Source organism: Mandrillus leucophaeus, unplaced genomic scaffold (genome assembly GCF_000951045.1).
Source record: "Mandrillus leucophaeus isolate KB7577 unplaced genomic scaffold, Mleu.le_1.0 Scaffold133, whole genome shotgun sequence".
In the NCBI taxonomy this organism is placed as follows: domain Eukaryota; kingdom Metazoa; phylum Chordata; class Mammalia; order Primates; family Cercopithecidae; genus Mandrillus; species Mandrillus leucophaeus.
The window spans coordinates 2,243,976-2,258,574 of NW_012101288.1; the positions used below are offsets into that span (position 1 = coordinate 2,243,976).

Sequence of the window (14,599 nt, forward strand, 5' to 3'; positions counted from 1 at the left end):
ATTTATATAACTCTTTAAAGTACTTATGAAGAAATGGAGATGACTGACTTGAATAAACAAAGAATATATTCTTTTTTGATGTAAAGATGGACTATTATATAAAAAAGGTCAATCTACCTAAATCAGTCTACTAATTTAACATCCCAATTTGAGTAGTTTTGGTACCTAATCAAAAATAATCAGAAAGAAAACTTAAAAGAAAATATTAAAACATATTGTAAAGTTTTGATACTTACAATTACTTAATAGTCACACATAAATAGAAAATCAGTAGATTTGAAAATAAAATATAGCATTACTAACCTGTGAACAAAAGGTAAATTATTCTGTAAGTGGTATGGGACTAATTGGATAGACATGGAGAATAAAAGTTAAAACTTTTCCATTTACATCACAATAAGTTTTAGATGATCAAGGATTTCAATTTAAAAATTGAAAATGTTATAATACTAAAAGAAAATATAGGAAAATGCTACAATTCCAAAGGAGAAGGAGACTTATATGCATGTCATAAACCATAGGAAATAAAAAACAAAAAAAATAAATGTTGGGCAACATATTTTATTATATATGATGGAAAAGGAGCTACATATTAAATGCAAAAATTTCTTATAAAAAGATGAACACTCCTAGCTGGGTGTGGGGGTTCATGCTTGTAATCCCAGCACTTTCGGAGGCCGAGGAAGTCAGATCACTTGAGGGAAGGAGTTCGAGACCAACCTGTCCAACATGGCGAAACCCTGTCTCTACTAAAAATACAAAAAACAGCTGGGTGTGGTGGGGCACGTCTGTAATCCCAGCTATTTGGAAGGCTGAGGCATGAGAATCGCTTGAACCTGGGAGGTGGAAATTGCAGCAAGCCAAGACTGCATCACTGCATTCCAGCCTGGGTGACAGAGTAAGTGAGACTCCGTCTCAAAAAAAAAAAAAAGAACAATTCTATAGAAAAATGACCAAGGATATGCCAGATAGTCCACCAAACAAAAGACGTCTTAAGTAAATGAAAGATGTGCACGGAGATGTTGTATGTTGAACTACAATTTTTTCATACATGAAAGAATTTGCAACTGTTAGAGCCAATGAGTTTATGGAAAAATAGACACATATACTTTTGGTGGTATATAAACTGGCATAATCTCTTTGGAGATCAAGTTGGCAGTATCCATTAATACTTTTTTTTCTTTTTGAGACAGGGTCTCACTCTGTTGTCCAGGTTGGAGTGCAGTGGCACAATCTTGGCTCACTGCAACCTCCACCTCCCAGGTTCAACTGATTCTCCCACCTCAGCTTCCCGAGTAGCTGGGATTACAGAAGCGCACCACCATGCCCGGCTATTTTTTGTATTTTTAGTAGAGATGGGGTTTCACCATGTTGGTCAGGCTGGTCTCGAACTGCCAGCCTCAGGTGATCTGCCTGCCTTGGCCTCCCAAAGTGCTGGGATTACAGGTGTGAGCCACCGTGCCCAACCCATTAATACTTTTTAAAAGGAATAAACATACCTTATGACCAGCAGTTTCACTTTTAGCAAACTGTCTTAGAGAATATTTGTCTGTGACTTTTTTGAGATTTTGATTAAAATTGCTTTGTATCTATAGATTATCTCAAGAACATTCTAACAGAATATTTTTTTTTTTAATCCGTGAACATGATTCACTGCTCTATTTAGGCTTTCTTTCATTTCTGTCAGTAATACACTTTTGTATTTTTGTATTCTGAAGAGTATAGAGGCCTTGCATGTCATATTAATTTCTAACTATTTTATGTTTTTGATATCACTGTAAATAAATTTAAAATTTTTTTCTTTTGATTTATTTTCTGCTATTATATAAGAATACAATTGATTTTTGCCTACTGATCTTGTCTGTCAGTCTTTCTAAATTATTAGTTGAAATAGAGTTTTGTTTTTGGTAGATTCCTTAGCATTTACTGGTAAACAATCATGTTGATTGTGAATACAGTCTGTTTACTTCTTCCTTCCCATTCTTTCTGCCTTTTATTTCTTTTTCTTGCCTGATTACACTGACTAGGACCTCTAGTACAATGTTGAGTGGAACTAGTAATAGTTAACATCCCTATTTTATTCTTGATCTTAGGGGAAAAGCATTCAATATTTTACCATTCAGTGTGATACTAGCTATGGGGTTTTCACTGATGCCCTTTATTAGATTGAAGAAGTTCCTTTCTATTTTTAGTTTGCTGAGTTTCTTTAAAATCCTGAATGTGTATTGAATTTTCTGAAATACTTTTTGTCCTTCTATTTAGATTACACACACACACACATCCACACCCCCACACACACAATACATATATATGTATAAAATCTCATGCTAAATGATTAGTGGATATTATCTTGATGGTTAGCCTTTTTCTCCCTGAGGGAAGAAACATACTAAACATGCTAAATGATTTAAAAATATTAAACCAATATTACATTCCTGTAGTAAACTCTACTTGGTCATTATTATTATTATTTTTATACATTGTTAAGTGCTATTTGATAATATTTTGTGAAAGATTTTTGTATCTATGTTCATGAGGGTTATTCTGTGATTTTTGTTTTTTGTGATGCTGTCTAGTTGTGATAAAAAAGTTATGTTAGGGCCGGGCAGCACTTTGAGAAGCTGAGGTGGGCAGATCACTTGAGGCCAGGAGTTCGAGACCAGCCTGGGCAACATGGTGAAACCCCATCTCTACCAAAAATACAAAAATTAACCATGTGTGGTGGCATACGCCTGTAGTCCCAGCTCTTCGGGAGGCTGAAACAGGAGAACTGCTTGAACCCAGGAGGTGGAGGTTGCAGTGAGCCAAGATTGCGCCACTGCACTCCACTCCAGTCTGTGTGACAGCGAGAGTCTGTCTCCAAAAAAAAAAAAAAAAAAACAAAAGGTTATGCTAGCCTTCACCTGTGCTTTCAGAAAGAGTTTGTGTAGAATTGGTATTATATTTACCTTAAATATTTCATAGAATTCACTAGTGAAGCCATCTGGGACTGTAATTTTCCTTGTGGAAATATTTTTTAATAACAAATTTAATCTCTCTAATAGATACAGGGCTATTTGGGTTTTCTATTTCTTCATGTGTCTGTTTTAACAAGTTGAGTATTTGAATAGTTTATTTCCAAGTAAGCTAAATTGTTGGGATTATTGGCAAAAAGTTATTTGTATTTTTCCTTTTTAGTTGTTTTTTAGTTTGTGAAGTAGGCAGTTATATCCTCTGTTATTCCTGGTATTGTTAATTGTGTTTCAATCTTTGTTCCTTGACCACACTTCCTAAAGGTTTTAAAAGTTTATTAATGTTTCAAAGAAGCAAATACTGGTTTTGTTAATTTCTACTAATGTTTTCCATTTCTTTAGTATTTGCTTTTATCTTTATTAATCATTTCCTTCAACTTAATTTGGATTCAGTTTGCTCTTCTTTTTCTAGCTTCTTTAGGTAAAAAATTAGATCATTGATTTTAAATCTTTCTTCTTTTTTATATAAGCATTTAAACCTATAAGTTTATCTCTAATTCTTTAGCTGCATTCCACAAATTTTCACAAATTGTACCTTTATTTTCATTCCCTTTCAAACATTTAAAAATTTCCATTGTGATTTCACCTTTGATCCAGTGATTATTTAGAAACATATTGTTTAATTTTCAAATATTTTGAATTTATAAAGATATTTTATTATTCATTTTAAAAAAATTAGATGGGGTCTTTCTGTGTTGCTCAGTCTGTTCTCAGACTCCTGGGCTCAAGCCATCTTCACACCTTGACCTCCCAAAATGCTGGGATTATGGGTGTCAGCTACCACACCCAGGCTATTATTCATTTCTAATTTAAATCTGTTGTCAGAAAATATACTCTGTATGTTTTCAATCTTTTGAAATTTATCGAGTTTTATTTTATGGCCCAGAATATGGCCTATTTTGTTAAATTTTACTGATATACTTAAAAAATGTACATTTTTGCAGTTGTTGGATGTAATGCTCAATAAATATCAACTACTTGATAAGAGTTGTTCACATCTATATACCGATATATTGTCTAGTTGTTCAACTAGTTCTTGAGGAGTGCTGAAATCTTCAACTTTGCTTATTGCTTGTTTCTTTAGTCTTATTAGTTTTTGCTTTATGTATTTTGAAACTCCATTATTAAATTTATACACATTGATGATTAATTTTTCCTAATTAAGTGATCTTTATCATCCTGAAATGTCCAGGATTTGGGGGCAGTTTTATGCAGATTTTACTCCCCCTGCCCCCACTTAGTGTCTCATTCCATTCTGACATTTCCCTTCTCAATATCTAGTTTCTCTAGTATTCCTAAATTCTGTTCCCTGATGCTTTATGCCAGTAAGACAGCAGCTTTCCGCCTGATTTCTGATCACCATGCCTTGCATAGTGGAGAGTTCCCTCAGAGAGAAAAAAGCTAACCACCAAACTAATAGTAACAAAACTAGGTCTTCTTTATTCCTAATTTAGAGTTTTTTCTTCCTATGTCATGATGCTAACAGATAAGTGTAATAATTGCTCACTTCCTCTAGTACTTTTTAAGTAGATCTCGTTAGCTAATCCTGAAAATCCTTTTTTTATGATTCTGGATGTGAGGAGGGTAGTATTTCAATAGTGAGAAGAAATAAGGAGGAATACCCTCAAAGCCAACACACTGGATGATACATTAAGCCTATCTCTTTTGTTGTTGTTTTTTTGGTTTGTTTTTTAATCTACAAAAATATGTGACCTAGATTATCAATTGACTGTAAAATTCTCTTTCTATAAAGTAGATATTAACATATATATATATAAAATGTGGAGTTGAGGAAGGCATCCTAGAGATCATTTTATCCAGTTCCCTTGCCCCAAATTCAGGAATCCCTCTGATAACATCTCTTATGGGTAAAACTTAGCTAGTTTCTGCTCCAGAATTTCTGGTGACAGAGAAGCAATGCTTCTAATTGTTAGGGCTGTTACAGAACTTCTGTGGGTTGGGAGCATCGCAACTGATTAGAGTTCTGTTTTCAGACGCTACACAAAATAATACGGTTTTATCTTCTACATAAAAGCTCTAATATATGAAAACCTCTGTTATGTGTCTCTGATTCTTATTTTTCTTTGGTATAAAATATGCTTAAATATCACCATTTCTTTCAAGTCTTCTTTGCATAAACTTGTCAACGGTTAACTGCTGAGTCTTTTTCTAAGCCTATGAATTACTCAAGTCAAGTCGTCCATGTCTTCATATGATTGATCGTTTCAAATCTGTATAGAGCTATCATCTGGAGAATGATAAAAATGGCTAGAAATTTATTTTGAAAAGTCTAAACTGGTTCACTCTTGCAAATAACTGTTACCTCTGTCATTATCTGGATATTCAGTTTTTGCCTAAACGTTTTTGCCAAGTTAGTCCCACAACCTTAATGTGATAGAAGAGATAAAGGCTTCTTGTTTCTCCTTCCTTTTTTAGCATCTGCTCAAGTAGCAAATTCATTTATTATGATTCCCCTTTCCTTTTTTGTTCTTTCAACATGTTGTGAACATGCTACTAATTAGACATTTTTGAGAGTTATCTGTGTTCTAAGTAAGTTAACTAAAATATCACGATCATCTTAAAAGGTAGACATGGCCAAGTGCGGTGGCTTGTGCCTATGATCTTGGCACTGGGAGGCGGAGGTGGGAGGATTGCTGGAGCCCAGGAGTTCAAGACCAGCCTAGGCACCAAAGTGAGATCCTGTCTGTATAAAAAATAAAAATAAAAAAAAAAACTCAGCCAAGTGAGATGGCATGTGACTGTAGTCCCAGCTACCCAGGAGGCTAAGGCAGGAGGATCTCTTGAGTCTAGGAGTTTGGGAATGCAGTGGGCCATGTTCATGCCACTGCACTCCAGCCTGGGTGACAGAGAGAGATCCTAAAAAAAACCCAAATCAAAATAACAACAACAATAAATTAATGAATTAAAAAATAAAAGATAGATATTATCTCACACATTTCGTTGATAAAGAGCAGAGAGTGGTTAAACCAGCTAGCCAAGGACCTATAGCAAATGATCACAAGTGGCTTCCTCACTCCCAGTTTTCTATTCACACCACCACCTGTGCTACCTTTCTGTTCTGTTTCATACTTATTTCATTCGGTTTTGCAATATGATTGCTGACGATCTTGCTTTTCAAGTAAATTGTAAGTGAGCTCACCTAAGGTTCACTTTTCAATTAATCTCTTTTTTTCAATTAACTATAAGTGAGCTACCAAGGGGAAGATATGGTATAAAGTTTTGTATCTTTCTTATTACCAACTACAGTGCTTTGGTTTGTATAGTAGGACTCTTAATAAATGATTGTTGAAATGAACATTTAATACTGTAAATAACAATCTCTCTCAGGGCATGGAGTTGCTGGATATATCAAATAACTAACAAGAATTTCGTTTAAGTTTGTGGTTTATTTTTTGTAAGTCAGCAACAATTGAATACAATATTATCCAAGGTTTGTGTGTATATATGTGTATAAATCTTGGCGAGAGAGAGAGTGTGTGTGGTTTACAAAAATGTTAGGATAAATATTTAAGGAATTTTAATAAAATTGGCTGTATGTTAGTCTGGGAATTTTGTGGGTGCCTGTAAGCATTGCTTAATGCTTACGCTTAGGGCCTTTGCTCGTTATCAAACTTATCTGGACAAATGAGATTAAATAAAACAAACATATTAGTGGAAGGGCAAATTAGCACTAATGGACCTAGTTTTATGTTACTGATTGTAAAATTATGACAGTGTTTTAAGAGCACTTGTATTAGACATTGTCAACTTTCCGTAAATATGGCTTATACCTTCTGAAGAGAGAACTAAGTAGCCATTTCTAACATGATGTTTTTAAACAACAGCAAAAAAATCAAGGCAGAGTTATTTGTTTGGTGCAGGCTTTTGGGCAAAATTTTAACAAATTAGGCTTTGACATTTTGGTAAATGTTAAAATATCTCATGGCATTTTAATAGGATTGGGATTTTTCTTGCCCTTACTTTACTGTCCAAAAGTTTGGGGACTTGGCAGAAAAGCTTGGGAAAACTGAAATTTCACTTCTCCCAATGTGGTATTGCTCATCCTAACTTAAAATAAACAATAACTAAAGAAGAATTTATGCTGGGCACAGTGGCTCCTGCCTATAATCCCAGCATTTTGGGAGTCCAGGACGGGGGAATTGCTTCGGCCCAGGAGTTCGAGACTAGCCTGCACAAGATGAGGAGACCACATTTCTACAAAAAAAATTTTTAAATTAGCAAGACATGGTGGCACATGCCTATAGTCCAGCTACTTGGAAGGCTGAGGAGGGAGAATCACTTGAGTCCAGCAGATTGAGGTTGTTGTGAGCCATGATGTCACCACTGCAGCCCAGCCTGGGTGACAGAAGCAGACCCTGTCTCAAAAAAAAAAAAAAAAAAAAAGTAAAAGAAAAAAGAATTTTGAAGATAAACTATGGTTACAATGCTTTTTCCATATAAACAATGCCCAGTTTCCAAAAAAGTTGCCAAGACAAGCATAGCATTTATTTATTTAGTTAAAAAGTACATGAGATGCAGAATAACCTCCAATATTACATGTTAAGTATTGCTTCAAAACACTCGGATGCAGGAACTGCTTTGATGAGAAAAGAGAAAGGCTATTTGATTGTGGCCTTTCACAAAAGGAGAAAAAGGTTCTTCTCTCCTATGTTAAAGAAGATCTTTTTCTCCTACATTAAAATAGCATTATGTGATATCTGTTAACATTTTTAAATTTAATTTTTAATTTTTTTGTGGAGCCAGAGTCTCACTGAGTTGCTCAGGCTGGTCTCAAACTCCTGGGCTCAAGCCATCTTCCTGCCTTGGCCTCCCAAAATTCTGGGATTACAGGTGTGAGCTACCATACCTGGCCAGGGATAGCTAATGTAAGTCTCCTGATCTGAAAAGGAGATTTTTTTTTTTTCTCCAAAAAGACAAATGTGGCCTGTTTTTTTTGCCTTTCTTTTCTTTGCTTTGTTCTGATTGAAACCTCTGGTTATAATGTTTGGAGAAGGAAATCTTAGAATATTTTATTGGAGTTGAGAGAGTGATTCTGCTGCAATCTGTTTCTTTGGGTGTGGTGGACAGCTATCTGTGTAACTGGCAGGTTTGCTGAATGTTTTGATTTGATAAGGCTGAAACCTGCTGCCATATCTTTTCAAATTCCCCTGCACTCATGCCTTCTGTCTACAGAAGAGCTGCTTATACTCGGTTTGGATAATCCACTAATCTTGTTTTACTTGACTTTGTAGGGTTAGGGTTTTATGTATACCCTGGGGCTTTTCCTCCTATATTTCATCAACATTTACTAACCATTTTCCTAATGTCTTCTGTGTCCTGACAAATTAATCCAGGCTATAATGCTATGTAGATGGTAGTCACTTAATATGTTGACTATTCTTTTAGCATATACACTGAATGTATTGCCTATTCCATTAGGAATTTTAAGGAATTTCCAGTATGTGAATGTGTTAATCTAAGAAAATATTCTTTACTAATTAGCATTTTGGTCGTAGGCTGGTAGGGGAAGATATATTTTGGACCCTAAGCACAAATTAGTACATTCTTTTTTATTGTAGGACCTTAACTTGAATATTTGTATAATGATCAAAGTATATGGGCCTCTCTTTTAGTGGCAACATGAAAGAGTTGTATACTAGACTGTGATTGGATATTTAAAAAAAGCTTAGTTGTCAACATTTTTTTATGAATAGTTGCTTGAAGGAAATATAATTAATTTATTCCTTTAGATATACCATATTATTTTGAAATAAAACCCAAGTATCAGAGATTTAACTACATGAGTCATATTACTTTGAAAGTTTATGTAACTTTGCTTTGCTGCATTCATCAGAGGCTTTTGCACTTAAAGCTACTACCTGAAGGCTGTATTAATCTACCCCACTCATTCCATTCACAGAATTGAATGATTGTAGGAGTTATAGAACCCAACATCCCACTTGATACAGTTTTTCCTTCATACTCTCCAGACTGAAAGGATGCAAACAGGATTGTTTTAAAATCTTCAGGCCTAGCTCCAGTCTAAAGCCTGATTGGCATATGCCTTACCAGATTATAGATGTTATTTCAAAGAACAGACTAGTGCAGTATCTCTCAAAAGAGCAGCATCCAGGACTGGGGGAAATAGCATAATAGCAACTAAAAAATACTTGGGATTGGCCAGGCACGGTGGCTCACGTCTGTAAACCCAGCACTTTGGGAGGCCGAGGCGGGTGGATCACAAGGTCAGGAGTTTGGAACCATCCTGGCCAACATGGTGAAACCCTGTCTCTACTAAAAAAAAAAATTAGCCAGACGTGGTGGCACATGTCTGTAATCTCAGCTACTCGGGAGGCTGAGGCAGGAGAATTGCTTGCACCCAGGAGGCAGTGGGCGGAGATTGCACCACTGCACTCCAGCCTGGGCGACAGAGCGAGACTCCGTCTCAAAAAACAAGAACAAAAACAAAAAAACTTGGAATTTAAATAAGCAATATGGAGTATTTTTTAAAGCATTCAAGGGGATCAGAGTCTCCAAGCTTTGTAACCTAAGAGCTAGCTTGTACTTTGCTAGGTATAATCCCTGTCATGGTGGGAATTTTATCCGGACATTCCATTATCAAAGGTCTTGAAATGGTAATAGTATGGAGATACTAGATAAATGTAATGTGACTTAAAATATCATTGTAATAATAATTTTTAAAATACTCATACTCTTCCATTTAGGGGTAAATGACACCTAGAATAGTATTCTCATTCTTATCCCTCAAGAAGAATTAATATTCGTTTGAGTCCTGTAATCAGTCATACCTAGTTTTGATTTGCAATTAGGAAACGTCAATTGATGTGTTTTTATTGTTGCCACTGGAGACATATATCTATAGTAGAGAAAAGTAAAGGAATTTAAAGCTTAACACATTTTGATAAATGATCAGCATATAACAAAGAGTGTTTGCACTTGATTAGTTTCTTAGGAGTTGGACAGAAACAGTCTTGAGCTGTCCCTCTTGTTGTTCAAGAATATAAAAAACCAGTAGCGCAAATGAAGTATCATTATTAATGGGATCTTATTTAAAGAATGATATGTCATTACTATCTCTATTTAAAAATGGCTTGGCCTGAAAGCCAAAGCCATTATGATTACATTAATGTTTTTAAAAAAGCAATATTGCCATTAATAGGTAGGACTTATTTCTATATTGCAAAGATAGATTAATACTAGACATATCAAAATAGTTAATTACACTGAGAGGTCAGGATGAAAATATGGACATTCCAATGAATGAATTGTCATAAAGGCAAGGTTCAGCATCCATTCTTGATTGAAAAAAATCTTCTTAGTAAAAAGGCAAGAAGTTTTAAAAGTTTAACATAGCACATCTGAACTCAACTACCATTAATATTCTTAATGGTAAAATATTTCAGGCATCCCTAGTAAAATAATTGTTTTTAAACTACTAACCTATACAGTAAGAAAAAAACACATTGGTTGCAAACAATGCAGCTGTCAACTTGGAAAATCCAAGAGATTAAACTGAAAAAATATAAAGGTAGCAAGAATTCAGAATGGTGGTCCATTAATATAAAAAATCAATATCTTTTCTATATTAAAAACAAATCTGTCAGATAACAGTATTGGAAAGAGTCCATTAATAATAGGAACTAAAAAGTTAACTAGAAATATACTTTGCGGTAAGAAAGGCCATTTTACCCATGATGCTGAATTAGAAACCATAAAGAAAAAGATCAAGTCAGATTTCTGAACTTTTAAAAAAATTCTTAACCCAATAAATGAAATTGTCAGGCAAAAAACAAACTGGAAAATTACTAAATATATATGAGTTAAAATTAACACATAAAGAGTTATTGTAGATCAATAAGAAAATGGGTAAAGGTCATGAACAGGTATTTTGTTTAAAAAATTTAAATAGCCAACAAACACCAAATGTCACATTTTACTGGTTGTGAAAAAATCTGATTAAGATGCTAATCCCATTTTACCTATAAAATCAGAATATATTGAAAACAACCTCTGTGATGGTGGAATTGATGTGACCTGGTACTCATATGAGATGCAGGTGGAAGTGGAAATCAGTGTTATTTTCTGTAGAGCATTGTGTACCTGTATTTGAAAAACCTTAAAAACATGCATCTTGGGCTGGGCGAGGTGGCTCAGGCCTGTAATCCCAGCACTTTGGGAGGCCGAAGTGGGTGGATCACCTGAGGTCAGGAGTTTGAGACCAGCATGGGCAACATGGTGAAACCCCGTCTCTACTAAAAATGCAAAAATTAGCTGGGCGTGATGGCACATGCCTGTAATCCCAGCTGCTTGGGAGGCTGAGGCAGGAGGATCGCTTGAACCCGGGAGGCAAAGGTTGCAGTGAGCAGAAGCCCTGGGGACAAGAGTAGGACTCTGTCTCAAAACAAACAAACAACGCATCTTGTTTTGCCTAACAGTTCCACAATTGGGAATTCAGCCAAAGTAAATAAATAATGTATTAAAAGAGATGTGAATTAGGATATTCATCATAGTGTTATATGTATAAAGCAAATTTGGAAACAACCTGTATTTCCAAAGAAAGGTAGGTAAAGAAGTTGTGATACCACTATATATATATAGTAAAAGGGCATTTACTGTCATCAGAATACACTTGAACAAGGAAATAATAACAAAAGGTGTATTCTTTTTGTTGTACTTTGTTGTAGTCTGAATTTTTCACTATTAAAGCTCTTTGTTTTTGTAAGAAGAACAAGGTATTTCTAAAGTGGAAAGAAAGTGATGTGAAGCTTGATCTTGTAGAAATGTTTTCCTAAGATGCTTCTACCATGTCTGATTATGCCTATGTGGTTAAAATCCTGGCTCTACTCACTAGCTTTGTGACTTGGGCAACTTCTCTGTGCCTTGTTGTCCATCGGGAATACATAGTAGAATTGTGCCTACTTCAAAGAGTTGCTGTGAGGATTAAAGGAATTTATATGTGTACTTAGAGTAGTCTTTACATATAGCAAGGGCTCAATACATTTTATGGTGAATAAAGTAAGATGACTTTTTGGCGTGAACCATGGGAAAAATTCTACTCAGCTTTTGGTGTCAGAAAAAGCTACGTATCTCCTGAAAAATATGTTGTAGTTAATCTAAAAATATAGTAAGCTTTAAAGCTTATTATGCTTCCTTCTTGCTTTAGCTGCTAATTCATAAATTTGGAGCCAAATTCATGGTTACCTTTACCAGTTATACAGGACCAGATCCATTTTCTCTGTGCTCATTTAACTCATTACTTTATTGTTTTATCACCAAAATTTCCCCTTATATTAGGATTGCTGGATCAAATATATGACACTCAGTTAAATTTTAATTTCAGATAAACAACGATTTTTTAAAAATAGTATTTTTCAACTATTGCATAGAACATACTAACATTAAAAAATTATTTGCTGTTTATCTCAAATTAAAATTTAACTATAGTCCTGTATTTTATATGTTAAATCTGGCACTCTTATCTTATCCATTAGGTTCATTTATTATTTAGTTGCTTCAGATCCTTTGTGGGATGATATTGGGAAATGAATGAATGAATATATTAATGAAAAAAATGAATTAAAAATATGCCTTGGGTAGAAGAAAACTTTGGAGATATTTTCTTAATCTCTGAGGGAAAGACTTCAGAATTTCTCCTCTGTAATGACCTATTAATAGAATTATAATCTATAATTTGTAGAATCGTCTTTGAAAGTAATACCAAACATTCATTGTTTTTCACCCTCCATTTCTGCCTCTCTCCCTTTCTCCCTCCTTCTTTCCTTTCCCTTTCTTTCCTTTCTTTTTCTAAAAGTTTTTTAATGGTAAAATTTTTATTATTAATTATTATGGATATATAATAATTATACCCTTTCTTTTTTTCTTCTTTGTTTTCTTGTCTTCCATTTACCTTCCTTTCTCTCTTTTGCTTGTAGCTCTTCTTTCATTGATATCCCAATGGAAATGAACAATTTGGAAGAGTTTTATATTCACTTATGTTAGGAAAAAGAAGAACTATGAGAAAAGATGAAAGGATTAGGGGTTATTCAACCCAATGAAGGGAAGTCTGAGTACTGCAGTCTTTTAATAGTAGTACAAAGTGGTTTTTCAAATTCTCTTGGATCACCAGTAGAAAGGTCGTATATATTTGTCATTTGTAGGCAATATAAGGCAACAGTAGGAGTTTATGTGAACTTTATGTGATAAATATGGGAGGAACACTGGCAAGGACATTGGGATTGATGATAATGCTAATTTCAGGTAAAATTATGAAATTTATCCATTTGGGAAATTCAGTATGCAATTTATGTCCATAGGGAAGAGTCACAAAGTACATTCTGAAGCTCTCTCCCAAGTATTTCAAATCATTCTCTCCATTTACAGCATCTTCTAAAAAGTCTTTTCCTCATCAGTTTGTATTTTAGAGTGAAATGCACGATGCTCTAGGGAATTAATTACTTCCTGACAATACTAATCCATGTTAGCTTATTTGCCTGTCCTAAATGATTACATATACTTATTTTCAGCCTTCTCAAAAATGTCCCCGTTCTCTCTGTTTCTAGGTAGCTGCTACACCCCATGTAAAAAGCAGAAAATAAAATGAAGATTTTTCAGTGCAAGATGCGGTACTGGTTGCTTCCACCTTTTTTGGCAATTGTTTATTTCTGCACCATCGTCCAAGGTCAAGGTAATTGAAAACTTTGAGAATCAGTAGGGTCTGGGACTCTAGCCTTCTTGTTTCTGATTATCATTCTTATTTTATTTATCCTAACAATATATTGGCTTTTACTGAGTTTTACCAACTGTTTGCACTGTAGGAATATACACATCTTTGATGAGGATTACAACCTCACCAGCGACTGAGCATAGTGATTTTGTGGCAATTGGTTAAACAAGTCATTCTTTTTTTTTTTTTTTTTTGAAAGAGTCTCGCTCTGTCGCCCAGATGCGATCTCGGCTCACTGCAACCTCTTCCTCTCAGGTTCAAGCGATTTTCCTATCTCAGCCTCCCAAGTAGCTGGGACTAGAGGCGTGCACCACCATGCCCGGATAATTTTTGTATTTTTAGTAGAGACAGGGTTTCACCATATTGGCCAAGTTGCTCTCGAACTCCTGATCTCGTGACCTGCCTGCCTCGGCCTCCCAAAGTGCTGGGATTACAGGTGCAAGTCACCATGCCCGGCCTATTCTTAAAGTGCTTCTGAAAAGCCTGTGCAAGTTTAACCAGTGAAAGTCGCATTTTTATGTTACAATATCAGTTATATTAATAACGCTATATTAATTAAATTGCTTTATGAATAGAGCCCTATTTTTACAGCTCTATTAATAAAGAACTGTAATGTGAGTGTGTATGTATCCTAATCATGTCTTGTCTCTTACATAGTGTACAGGAGATTTCTATCACTTCATACCTGATCACAAGGTCAGGAGATCGAGACCACGGTGAAACCCCGTCTCTACTAAAAATACAAAAAAAAAATTAGCCGGGCGCGGTGGCGGGCGCCTGTAGTCCCAGCTGCTCAGGAGACTGAGGCATGAGAATGGCTTGAACCCGGGAGGCGGAGGTTGCA

General features: G+C 35.1%; 1 protein-coding gene across 1 annotated transcript in view; it reads left to right on the forward strand.

Moving 5' to 3' along the window:
* The window catches only part of COL14A1 (collagen, type XIV, alpha 1), a 263,059-nt gene that overhangs the window by 8,974 nt on the left and 239,486 nt on the right, over nucleotides 1-14,599 (forward strand). Inside the window, exon 2 of the mRNA XM_011973001.1 lies at nucleotides 13,592-13,716. Coding sequence (XP_011828391.1) covers nucleotides 13,629-13,716 — 88 coding nt within the window. The 5' untranslated portion in view covers nucleotides 13,592-13,628. The remainder of the gene's footprint in view (nucleotides 1-13,591; nucleotides 13,717-14,599) is intronic.